Genomic DNA, 13351 nt, shown 5'->3' on the forward strand with positions numbered 1-13351 from the left:
CTATAGGCAGATGCGCTCCTAGGCTGTTGGCCACCCGAACAGCCAAGCATCCCTGACTTTCCCGGCACTCTTTTCCTCCTCTGGTACACCTCACCACTCACCCCAAGTCCACCTGTGGAATCTCCACACTGCAAACAGCACCCCCAATCTCCTCTCTTCCCAGATCCTGCAACCACTCTTGCCCAAGCTTACAACCATGTGCAGATATTGCAGAGTATGCTTCCCTCCAGCTTAGCCAGTAATTTCAGTGCAATCAGCAGGGGTTGCAAAAGCATGGCCCTTGCCTCATCAATTAGGAGCCACAAGATAGAAAACTATCACCTGCCCTGCAGCAGCCACAGGTAACCTATAACCTGCAGGCTATTATCTAGTCGCTAAGTCCTGTCCAACTGTGCGACTCCATGGACTGTAGCCCACCAGGCTCCCCTGGGTACAGGGTTTCCCAGACAAGAATATACTGGAGTAGGTTGCCATTTCCTTCTCCGGGGGTCTTCCTGAACCAGGAATCAAACCTATATCTCCTGCATTGGCAGGCAGATTCTTTACTGTCTGAGTTGCCAAGGAAAGCCCAACCTGCAGGTAGATCACATCTAACAATGTATCTTCAACAGAAGCTTGTCAGCCTCCGTCTCCGCTTGTTTCTCTCTTTATTGCCTTTTGCACCTAGCCCAGCTATGGTCTCCAGCAGGCTCTCAGTAAATACTAACTGAATTAATTAAGGAGATTCTTCTACAGGGAGCACAGAATTAATTCCATAAAAAATAATTAAGGATCTATTTCCATGAAAAGTAATTTCTTGATTTTTCCATTTGAAGATGACCCAACCGATGATGGAAATGTTCTAAAAGTAGATTTTAGTGATGGTTGTGCAACACAGTAAATTTACCACAAAGTACTGAATTTATACTTAAAGCAAGTTAATTTCAGGGAATACAAATCCTACCTCAATAAAGATGGTTTTTTAAAAACCTGTGTGATGAATAACTCTACCATGGCAGCTCACTGTGTTTGGTTGAGTAATAAGTTGGCTGAGTCATGAGAACATTCAGAAACAAAGAAACAACAAAAAATGATGACCCACGCCTGTGAGGTGTAACCCTGAGCTTAGTCTCCATCCCCATGGGATCAGCAGCAGCTGTAATGGTTAGGGATGAGTAACCTCACAAAACAGCCTGGGTTGTTGGGGTGGGGAGAGCACTAGGATGACCATGCATTGGGTCAGTCTATAGTCAGGACACAGCAGAAAGTGAACTGACCCTGCAGAACGTTCCACAAGGTCCTCTGCAGTAGATCAAGGCTAAGGAGTAAGACTCCAAACAGAATCACTTCCCCAAGGAGGCATCCTCCGGCCTCAGACTGGTTAACTCACCCAGCACCACAGAATTTCCTTTAAAGAAATCCACAGTCCATGAGTATACACTTGGTTGTGTTATTAATCAATTCATATTTCTCTCTGTAGACCACATGCTGTATGAGGTCAAGGACTGTAGCTCTAGGGCTCACGGTGCCTAGTACAGAAGCAAGCACACCTTACATTCTTATTCTTAAAGTTGATTGAATGCTGACTGAGTGAATGGACACTCATCTTTGGTTAAAGTGGGACAAGGTATACAGACACCTCGTTTTCTTTCAGTGCAGTACTGCCGTGCAGCTGAGTATTCATAATTCTTAAGGGCCTCTGTAGAGGAGAGGGAACCAGCATTCTCTAGGGTAAGTCACTATACCACCCCTACTTATCCTCCCCAACCTACCCACTAGGCATGGTTACTGCCCTGTTTACAGGTAAGGAATCTGAGGCTCTGCATCTGTCAGTTTGTCATGGGAATTAAATCAGAAAATATACACAAAGCGCTTGTTATCCAGTATGACTGCTGTGTAATTCTTAGCTACCATTATTATTTTTCCCAGCACACTGAAGCCGCCTCTCTACCCATAAGTAAAAAGAAGAGACAATCCCAAGCACAGAGAGGGCCTGAGGCCATGGCAGCCTCCCTTGGCACCTCAGACCTCCAAACACTGAGAAAAGTCATCCAGAGTCAGATCCAAAAGTTTCTTCATCTCAGCTGCCAGGAAGTATATATTCTGGCATACGGGGACCAAGGAAGGAAGGGGTGGAGGAGAACTTACCCAAGAGCCTAGTAAAAAATCAGCACAGGTTGTTTGCTCATCTGTGGGAAACAATAAAAAAGAAAAAAAAAAAAACCCTCCTGAAAAAAACACCGAAGTCTATAAACTATCCCTTTCCTAGCGCCACCCAGGACAAAGAGGAAAGATCCCACAGCCAGGTAACTGGATCAGAAAACAAGTGAAGCCAGACTTCCAAGGCAGCTCCAGAAATGGTGGAAGGGGGCTGTCAGCTTCCTTTTGCTTCTCACATTTAGAAAGTACAGGCTGGGGTCGAGATTATCATAGCCAACCAGAGAGCAGAAAGGGAAAGAGTTACACAACCAGCCACTAGAGAAACACAGATGAAGACCACAATGAGCGACCACTGCACACCTATTAGAACAACTGATATTTAAAAGAAGACAACCCCTAACTATTCTCCCATCCCTCCCTGCCACTCCCTCCCTTGGCAATCCTGCGAGAAGCCTGCGAGTCTCTTTCTGTTTTCTAAGTTCATTTGTATCATTTCTTTTTAGATTCCACATATAAGGGCTGTCATATGATACTGCTCTTTCTCTGTCTGATTTACTTCATTCAGTAGGGAGTTCGGGATGGACAAGTACACACTGCTGTATTTAAAACAGATAATCAACAAGGACTTACTGTATAGTACACGGAACTCTGCTCAGTATCACATGGCAGCCTGGATGGGAGGGGACTTGGAGAGAGAATGCATACATGTATATGTATGACTGAGTCCCTTTACTGACCGCCTGAAACTGTCACATTGCTAATTGGCTATACTCCAATGTAAAATAAAAAGCTTTTTTTTCTTAATTTTTGAAGAAATGTTTGTGTTCAAATTGATGAATTAGAGTGCTTTTTTCCAATGAAAAATAAAATAAAAAAAGATGCTGCAAATGCTGATGAGGAGGTGGAAAAGTAGATCTTTCCTACATTGCTGGTGGGGACAGAAAACCATACAGTCACTCTAGAAAATTGTTAGGCAGTTTCTTAAAAAATTTAAAACACACTTGCCATTCAACCTAGCAATTGCCCTCCTGAACATTTATCCTGGAAAAATACACACACACACACAAATAGGGGGGTTTCTTTTTTTTGAAAAATAAAATTTGATGTTCATATAAAAACTTGTGTGAAATTGCTCACAGCAGTTGAATCTGTTATAGTCAAAAACTAGAAACAACCCAAATGTCCTTCAATGGGTCAAGAGTGAAACTGATACATTCATACAATGAAATAACACCCATCATTAAAAAAAAAAAAAAAGAGCTAACTATTGGTACTCTCAACAACCCGGAGGGACCTGAAGTGATCATCATTCACTCATCATTCTGATGAGTGAAAACAAGCCAGTCTCAGAAGGTTGCATATTATTATGACTCTATTTACAGAACACTATGAAAATGACAAAATTATAGGGATGAGAAAAGCGAGAAAGGGCCAGCCCAGCATGACAATGCATGGGTGCCATGAGGGAGACCTCTGTGTGGAAGGATAGTTGATTGCACCTTGATTGCGGTGGTGGCTCCACTAATCTAAACATGTGAGAAAATGAGACATTGTTCCACGCACAGCTGTACCCAAACTCAGATTCCTGCTTTTGATACTGTACTGTAATTGTGTGAGATGAAATCAGGGGAAGAAACTAAAGGATACACTAGACCTCTCTGTACTATCTTTGCAACTACAACTGAACCTATAATTGTTTCAAAATTAAGTTATAAATAAATAAAAGAGGTGCACAGCCAGTAGGAGGGCATCTGGGATTCCAGCCCACACCACATCCTTCCACTCGCCAAATCCCAGAGCTCCAATCAAATGACTTACAACTGGGCATGCACCATGATGGTGCATATTTCCATGCCTTTGCACATACAAATTCCTACCTATACTGCCCTTCCCCTGCCTAGCTAACATATAATTTCCTTTAAGTCCCAATTCACATACCTTTACCTACTAAAAGACTCCCTGACTTTGCATCCTAAGATTACTGATCTTCCTTTGTAGTCTCTGAGCACAGCACTATGCAACTGAATTGTAATTGCTAATGTGTTACTGCTTCCCACCAAAAGCAAGTCACAGAATTAGAAAATATATTTGCAAAGTCTCCAATTTAAAAAACTGGTCTGTAGAATATATAAAGAACTTTTACAATCCAATCATAAGAAGACAGTCCAATTTCATTTAATGAACAAAAGATATGAATAGCTGCTGCTGCTGCCAAGTCGCTTCAGTCGTGTCCGACTCTGTGCGACCCCATAGACGGCAGCCCACCAGGCTCCCCTGTCCCTGGGATTCTCCAGGCAAGAACACTGGAGTGGGTTGCCATTTCCTTCTCCAATGCATGAAAGTGAAAAGTGAAAGTGAAGTTGCTCAGTTTAGTCTGACTCTTCACAACCCCATAGACTGCAGCCTACCAGGCTCCTCCATCCATGGGATTTTCCAGGCAAGAGTACTGGAGTGGGTTGCCACTGCCTTCTTCGAGATCTGAATAGACATTTCACCAAAGTAAATATGCAGATGCTAAATAAGCACATGAAAAAATAGTCAACATCATTAATCTTCAAAGAAATCCACATAAAACCATGAGATATCACCACAAACTTCTTCAGTTCAATTTAGTTCAGTTCAGTCGCTCAGTCATGTCCGACTCTTTGCGACCCCATGAATCGCAGCACGCCAGGCCTCCTTGTCCATCACTAACTCCCGGAGTTCACTCAGATTCACATCCATTGAGTCAGCGATGCCATCCAACCATCTCATCCTCTGTCGTCCCCTTCTCCTCCTGCCCCCAATCCCTCCCAGCATCAGTCTTTTCCAATGAGTCAATTCTTCACATAAGGTGGCCAAACTACTGGAGTTTCAGCTTTAGCATCATTCCTTCCAAAGAGGACCCAGGGCTGGTCTCCTTCAGAATGGACTGGTTGGATCTCCGTGCAGTCCAAGGGACTCTCAAGAGTCTTCTCCAACACCACAGTTCAAAAGCATCAATTCTTCGGTGCTCAGCCTCCTTCACAATCCAACTCTCACATCCATACATGACCACAGGAAAAACCATAGCCTTGACTAGACGGACCTTAGTCGGCAAAGTAATGTCTCTGCTTTTGAATATGCTATCTAAGTTGGTCATAACTTTCCTTCCAAGGAGTAAGTGTCTTTTAATTTCATGGCTGCAGTCACCATCTGCAGTGATTTTGGAGCCCCCCAAAATAAAGTCTGACACTGTTTCCACTGTTTCCCCATCTATTTCCCATGAAGTGATAGGACCAGAAGCCATGATCTTCGTTTTCTGAATGCTGAGCTTTAAGCCAACTTTTTCACTCTCCACTTTCACTTTCATCACGAGGCTTTTGAGTTCCTCTTCACTTTCTGCCATAAGGGTGGTGTCATCTGCATATCTGAGGTAACTGATATTTCTCCCTGCAATCTTGATTCCAGCTTATGCTTCTTCCAGCCCAGCATTTCTCATGATGTACTCTGCATATAAGTTAAATAAGCAGGGTGACAATATACAACCTTGACGTACTCCTTTTCCTATTTGGAACCAGTCTGTTGTTCCAGACAACACTTGATGCAGCCGAGAGGAGCTACCCCATGTCCGAGGTCAGGGGCAGCGACCGAGAGTGACTAAAATTAAAATGACTGACCACACCAAGTGCTGACAAGGAAGTGGAGCACTTGGAAAGTTCATACACTGCTCGTAGGCATATAAACTAGTACGACTGCTTTAGAAAAGTTTGGCAGCTCCTTAAGCTAAACATATACCTTCCATATGACCCAGACATATTACTCCTAGGTATTCATCCAAAAAGAATGCATGCTGCTGCTGCTGCTAAGTCTCTTCAGTCGTGTCCGACTCTGTGCGACCCCATAGACGGCAGCCCACCAGGCTACCCTGTCCCTGGGATTCTCCAGGCAAGAACACTGGAGTGGGTTGCCATTTCCTTCTCCAATGCATGAAAGTGAAAAGCGAAAGTGAAGGCGCTCAGTCATGTCTGACTCTTTGCGACCCCATGGACTGCAGCCTACCAGGCTCCTCCATCCATGGGATTTTCCAGGCAAGAGTACTGGAGTGGGTTGCCATTGCCTTCTCCGAAAGAATGCATAACCCCCCACAAAAATTGTTTCACAAATGCTTATAGTGGCTTTTTTCCCAAAACAACTTGTTATTGAGATATAGTTAAGTTACGATGTTGTATTAGTTTCAGGTGTACAGCAAAGTGATTCAGTTATATACACACATCTTCTTTAGATTCTTTTCTATTATAGGTTATTACAATAGACTGAATATATGTCCTTATTGTTTATCTATTATATATATAGTAGTTTGTATCTGCTAATCTCAAACTCCTATTTAATAACTCCCTACACCCTTTTCCCCTTGGTAACCATAAATTTGTTTTCTGTGAGTCTATGTTGTAAATAAGTTCATTTGCATCATTTTTGGGGGGATATCATATTATATTTCTCTGCTTGACTTATTTCACTCAGTATGATAATCTCTAGATCCATCCATGTCACTGCAATTATACATATGGGCTTTAACAGCCAAAAAATTGATAACAACCCCCAAACTCTGTCAACAGATGAATGGATAAACAAATCTTGGTATTTCCATACACTGGGATACTATTCAGCAATAAAGGAAAGAACTGCTGCTGCTGCTGCTAAGTCACTTCAGTCGTGTCTGACTCTTCGCAACCCCATGAACGGCAGCCCACCAGGCTCCCCCATCCCTGAGATTCTCCAGGCAAGAGCACTGGAGTCGGTTGCCATTTCTTTCTCCAATGCATGAAAGTGAAAAGTGAAAGTGAAGTCGCTCAGTCGTGTCCGACTCTTCGCAACCCCATGAACTGCAGCCCACCAGGCTCCCCCATCCCTGAGATTCTCCAGGCAAGAGCACTGGAGTGGGTTGCCATTTCTTTCTCCAATGCATGAAAGTGAAAAGTGAAAGTGAAGTCGCTCAGTCGTGTCCGACTCTTCGCAACCCCATGGACTGCAGCCCACCAGGCTCCTCCGTCCATGGGATTTTCCAGGCAAGAGTGCTGGAGTGGGGTGCCACTGCCTTCTCCTAAGGAAAGAACTACTGATGCACAAGCACAGTGAATACTTCTGCTGAGTGTTAGATGAAAATATGCTGTATTATGCTGCCGCGGCCAGCACAAATGCGAATAAAATCAGACAGATCTCCCTTCTTTCGATAAGGTCTTAAAGCAGCTTGACAAGCAGAGTTAGCGTTTTCAAAAGCCAATTGTTTTGCCAATACCATCCCAGCCTTTTCATCTGACATTATCTTACCTATAGTATCTAAAAGTCGTGCCACGAAGTCCTGGTAAGGCTCATCAGGTCCCTGCCGGACTTTTGAAAGATCCTCTGTCTTAGTACTGGAGCTAGGAAGTTTTTTCCATGCCTGCCGAGCCGCATTTGATATTTGTGCATATGCACCAGGTAAGAAATTAAGTTGAGTATCAGTAGCCTGGTAAGGGCCTTCACCAATCAACATTTCATAGGAGGTCTGTATACCTTGCTGTCGGTTAACATCAGCTATACGAGCACATTGTTCAAAAAATTCAGATTTCCATAATAAATAATCTCCCCCTGAGAGACATGCCCTAGCTGTCTGCTTCCAATCATTTGGAGGTAAAGCTTGAGTACCCAAATTTTCTATCATAGCAATGGTGAATGGAGCGGTAGGACCGTATTGTGAGCAAGCAATCTTTAACTCTTTCAGTTGTTTAAAAGGCAGTGATTCATAATAACGCTGGTTGTTATTTTCAAAGACAGGAAAAGCAAGAGAAAAATCAGAGACAACCTCACCAAGTCGCTGTGCCTGTCTCAATGCCTTTTGCAGCGGAGACATGTTCTCAGACGGTGGAGGGGGCCCTGGAGGGGGATCGAGACCAGCCACAACAGAAGGAGCATAAGCAGGGGGAAGAGGCGGAGCAGAAGGAGATTTGGCATTGTTACTAGGAAGCTTGATTCCTGCGTTCTGTAAAGCAATAGTGAGGTTTTTAAAGCATTCAACCAATTCATCTTTAGATGTTAACGCCCCTTTTTCTTGTGCTAAAAAACCCCAATCTTCTTGATGGTATTTAGCAGCTTCTTCGTCTAATTCTGCCTCATCTGTGGATGAAAGTAAATCATCATTATCCGAAGGACGCAATAAGTTAGAAAACGGAGGGTCGCTTTCAACCCCCTCGGGAACAGCATACCTGGGTTCCGAATCAGGAACATGGAGAGGATCTTCTTCCTGTTTTAATAAATTTCCTAAACGTTTTAATTCATCATTATCAAAGTCCAGGCAGTCACGAATTAGTGTCCAAAAGGATAAAGTTTCGACAGGGATTTTTTCAGGGCCATGTAACGTATAATGAGTCCGAATTTGTTCCCCTACCTTCTTCCATGTCTCTAAATTTACTGTACCTTCTCTGGGGAACCAAGGGCAAACTTCCTCGATGAATGAAAGAAAATTGATTAATTTAGGTTTAGAAACAGTAATTCCCCTATGTTTTAACATTACAGATAACATATGCACAAACAACTGGCGACTATGCGTCTGTCCCATATTTATACTCTCAACTATATACCTTACTACTCCTCCTCAATTTAATTCACTTGTTTACTCATATACTCACTCTTTTCAATTAATAAGAGTAGTGGCGAGGAGAACTGTCGAGCTCGAGCCCCACGTTGGGCGCCACCTGCCGCGGCCAGCACAAATGCGAATAAAATCAGACAGATCTCCCTTCTGTAAATTTTTGTAAAGTTCTAAAAAATGCAAACCAATCTACAGCAATAAAGCAGATTAGTGGTTGTCTAGGGATAGGAGGCAGGACACAGAGGGGGCAGAAGGGAAGGATTAGGTGAAGGAAGAAACTTGGGAGGATAACAGTTATGTTCACGATCTTTGTGGAAAATTTCGTAAGTTTATGCATATGTCAAAACTCACTACGTTTTGAGACTTGAACATATGCAGGTTTTTGTCTCTCAATTATATCTCAATAAAGTTGCATGGGAAAAAAGTGATAGTTATCATCTAATAAGCCTAACCCTAACCCTTTCACCTTGTAGGCAGAACATTATGAAAATAATCATTAATCTGGGCTTCCCTGGTGGCTCAGTGGTAAAGAATCTGCTTGCAATGCAGGAGACCCAGGTTCAATCTCTGGGTTGGGAAGATCCCCTGGAAAAGGAAATGGCAACCCACGCCAGTCTTTTTGCCTGGGAAAACCCATGAACAGAGGAGCTTGGCGGGCTACAGTCCATGGGGTCTCAGAGGAATCGGACATGACATAGAGACTAAACAAGCAAAAGGAAAAAATATATATAATTATTAACCTTCACTCAAGGTAGGTATTATTCAGCCCAGTTTTCAAACGAGGAAACTGAGAAAGACAAGGTAATCATGCAGCTACTGTGAAGCCTGGCTCAAACCTAAAGCAAGTGTCTCAAGCAGAAGCAGGGCACCTGACGCCACCATGAGCTCAATCAACGCCATTCTCTACCCTTCCAAGTATATATATATACCTTAAAAGGTCCTCAGATAACATCTCAACTTGTTTCACTAACCTAGAAAGCCAAGCTCCTGATGAAGGAAGAGGACTTAACTCCAAGCGCACCAGAAAGGCATGTCAGATACAGAGGAAGGGCTGGGGGTGAGGGGCGGGGGGGGTGGGGGGGGGGCCAGAGCTGGCACCTGGAGGACACCCACCTGTGCCCCCGTCAGGTGCAGACAGGCTCAGTGAGCACATGGCCTCGGGAGCAGTACCCTCTCACAACCGGTATCCCTCCCTCCCCTGGAGCACACACCTCCTCAGCAAATACAGCTGCTAACCACAGCTTTGGGACCAGGCTTCTTAAAATGAAAGTGTGAGACCAGTCCTTTCTACTTTTGTAATTTTCCAAACTACAGTTCTACACAGTACTCTGATGCCCTGCCTTCTCCCCATCCCCTCTTGCAGGCTACTTAAAGGAGGTGGCGAAAAGGAGCCAGAAGGTTCAGAAAGCGAGGGAGGGGGCAGAGGTTGGGGTACCATTATGCTAATTTAATTAGTTCTAATCTGCTGACAGCAGGGCCTGGAAGAAAGAGCTTTTGTTTAAGTTTCACATTTGGCAGGAAGTGCCCCTGCTCCTCTCTAACCCCAACCCCGACTCCTCCCCGCATCAGAGCTTGTGAATCCAAAGCTCTGATTTCAACCCTGGCTCTCACGTCCAGCAGCGCCCGGGCTTCCTTTTCACACTTCTCTTGATTTCTTGCTTTTTCCAGGAAGGAAATTTGCCCCAGATGTTGGTCCATAAATGGAGAGCTTTCATCGGCCCGTATGAAAGGGTGTCAGTAATTCACAGATTTCCCCAGAAGCAAGAGCCAAAAGGAGAAGTTCCAGCCAGTTTGTCTCCATCAATAAACCAAAGACTTACCAATCAATTAAAGCCCCTCCCCTCTAGGGGCAGGAAAACTTACAGCATGCAAAACATTTCATTTTCACTCTTATGGGACTCACTTTATGGGATAATAACAGAAACTCATTCATCTATTCAATTAATGATTATGGAGCACTTCGAGTTCACAGGGGAGGAAGCGGAGGGATACGCAAGTGAAGTGACTGCCCTGTGCCTCCCAGCGTCGGGGCAGGAGTAGGGGCGGGGGAGGTCCATCAGAATTTCCAAAGCAAAACGTCCCTGGTTTGCAGCCTTGGCTGATTTCAGTGATGTCAGTTTTCCCACTACAGCCAATCTCAAGTCGCCAACAATTTTTAACAAACAATTTGCAAAATTCCTGAATATTTAAAATCAGCTCAGGATAGCCTCCAGGAGAGAGGTGAGTTCTCCCAGCTCCTGAGTATTCCCCCTGCCTCCCCACTCTGCCTCCACGCAGGAAGAGCCAACGTGCCCTGGAGGCCTAAAGAGTAATTTTAATGGAAACTACCTGAAGCTCTGTTAACAGGGGTAAGATTTCAGGCGTGTTTTCTTTTCTTCCTCGTCATTATTTCTCCATTTTACTTTTATAATCAGAACATATCTAGGTAATTTAAGTCATTTTTTAGGAAGCTTAATGGACTATTTTGCAATAACCTCTCCAAGTAATTTGTGTCACTGTATTCCTTGGGGGGGGGCGGGGGGGGGCGGGGGGGGGGCGGGGGGGCGGGTGGTGTTTCCTAAAAACAACTTCCCCAGCAGAACAGAGCTGGTGCACCAATGTTAAGCATTCCCTGAGCTTGGTGCAGTCTTACCTGAAGGATAAATTCATTCCCTTGGGAGTTCAAATTTCACCCGCAATTGAGAAAACACAACTTTCTGTTAAGAGTCCAGAAGACCTGCCCTAAAAAATCAAAACCTCTTAGGCCACCAAATGACCTTGCCCTTGATTGGGCTGAAATAGAAGCTGATGGTTTGAACCAGAAAGAAGTGGCCTTAATCTCCTGATCTTGAGAAGATTAAGTGTCCAACATCCCATCCCAGCATCCCAGGAGGCATTTTACCTTCTTGGTCCCCAGGCTAGGATTTGAGGGCTCTTACCTCAGCAATGGGACACAGGCCTTGCCCCAGGGCTTGGGCAGGCTCACGTGGGCCAGTTCATTTCCGCTGCAGTCTACAACTTCACTGCTTCTCTCTGGGCTGCTCTCTGCAGATCTCAGCACAATTCACTCTACACTGCCTGCAGGAAGGAAAAAAAAAACAAAGCCAAGTTATCGGCTGAGCATCAGAGGCACACATGATAATACACACAGAGGAAAAACACCCTTGCTCCTCCTATCCCTGGTCACTCCGGCCACTTCAGAGCCCCTTCCAGAACTCCAGCCTCCTTCCCAGGGTTCAACCTGGCCATCTGTTCACCCAGACCTACCCCTTCTGGAGCTGAGCAATTTCAGAGTGAGCTGCAGATTAAGCAAAGCAAACTCTTCTACAATCACTTAATCCTCATGCTACTTGCTATTATTGGTAAGAAAAGCAAGAGTAAGAAAGCATTAGATCTGGCCCTGAGTCTAATGTTTAGCTAAGGTTTGTGGACAACCAATTTCCATCAACAAATACATCCAACTGGCTCACAGTCTCCCTTTGACCTATAGTAAATTCTTTATGATGTTACAAATGTGAATTCAATTCCTAAACTTATTGGGGAACATTTTTAACTGAATCTAAAGTTTCAACCTAGTGTTGTTATTGTGCCTGGGTGGATAGTGTTTGTTTTTAAAGTAATTGTTGTTTTTCTTAGTGCCAAAGAAATGTATGTTTAATCTTGAAATTTTAAAAAATATAGCTATCAAAAGAAGGGAAAAAAGTTACCCTTTCTTGTCTAGCCAAGATAACTACAGATAACACATCTTTCCTGGTTTTATTTTGTTATCTGGATTTTTTTACAAAGATCCAGTGAAGTCATGGTTTAGTAATCATAGTAAAAGTGTATGCCTCTGTACCCAAAAGCTGCACAATTAAGTCATCTTCAGCTCTTTTTTTTTTTTTTTTTTTTTTGCAAATTACAGATTTGTTGTTGTTGTTCAGTCGCTCAGTCATGTCCAACTCCTTGTGACCCCATGGACTGCAGCACACCAGGCTTTCCTGTCCTTCACCAACTCCCAAAGTATGCTCAAACTCATATCCATTGAGTCAGTGATGCCATCCAGCTGTCTCATCCTCTATCATCCCCTTCTCCTCCTGCCTTCAATCTTTCCCAGCATCAGAGTCTTTTCCGATGAGTCAGCTCTTCACATTAGGTAGCCAAAGTATTGGAGCTCCAGCTTCAGCATCAGTCCTGCCAATGAATATTCAGGGTTGATTTCCTTTAGGATTAACTGGTTTGATCTCCTTGCAGTCCAAGGGACTCTCAAGAGTCTTCTTCAACACCACAGCTCAAAAGCATCAATTCTTCAGTGTTCATCCTTCTTTATGGTCCAACTCTTACATCCATACATGACCGCTGGAAAAACCATAGCTTTGACTATATGGACCTTTGTCAGCAAAGTAATGTCTCTGCTTTTTAATACACTGTCTAGTTTTGTCATAGCTTTTCTTCCAAGGAGCAAGTGTCTTTTAATTTCATGGCTGCAGTCACCATCTGCAGTGATTTTGAAGCCCAGGAAAATAAAGTCTGTCACTGGTTTCCATTGTTTCCCAACTATTTGCCATGAAGTGATGGGACCAGATGCCATGATATTCATTTTTTGAATTTTTTTCAGTTTTAAGCCACCTTTTTCACTCTTCTCTTTCACCTTCATCAAGAGGC

The 13351-nt window shown here is 43.8% G+C and overlaps 2 protein-coding genes across 2 annotated transcripts in view; both read right to left on the reverse strand.

Annotated features, from left to right (window-relative positions):
* ST6GAL1 (ST6 beta-galactoside alpha-2,6-sialyltransferase 1) overlaps window positions 1-13351 on the reverse strand; it is a 141625-nt gene that overhangs the window by 94729 nt on the left and 33545 nt on the right. The window contains exon 2 of the mRNA XM_069558277.1: window positions 11647-11785. The gene's annotated coding sequence lies outside the window, so the exon portion shown is untranslated. The remainder of the gene's footprint in view (window positions 1-11646; window positions 11786-13351) is intronic.
* On the reverse strand, window positions 7253-8776 carry LOC138442357 (endogenous retrovirus group K member 8 Gag polyprotein-like). The gene has a single exon (XM_069593638.1). The coding sequence runs from the start codon at window positions 8693-8695 to the stop codon at window positions 7253-7255; it is 1443 nt and encodes a 480-aa protein (XP_069449739.1). The 5' UTR covers window positions 8696-8776.

This window comes from Ovis canadensis, chromosome 1, assembly GCF_042477335.2.
Source record: "Ovis canadensis isolate MfBH-ARS-UI-01 breed Bighorn chromosome 1, ARS-UI_OviCan_v2, whole genome shotgun sequence".
In the NCBI taxonomy this organism is placed as follows: domain Eukaryota; kingdom Metazoa; phylum Chordata; class Mammalia; order Artiodactyla; family Bovidae; genus Ovis; species Ovis canadensis.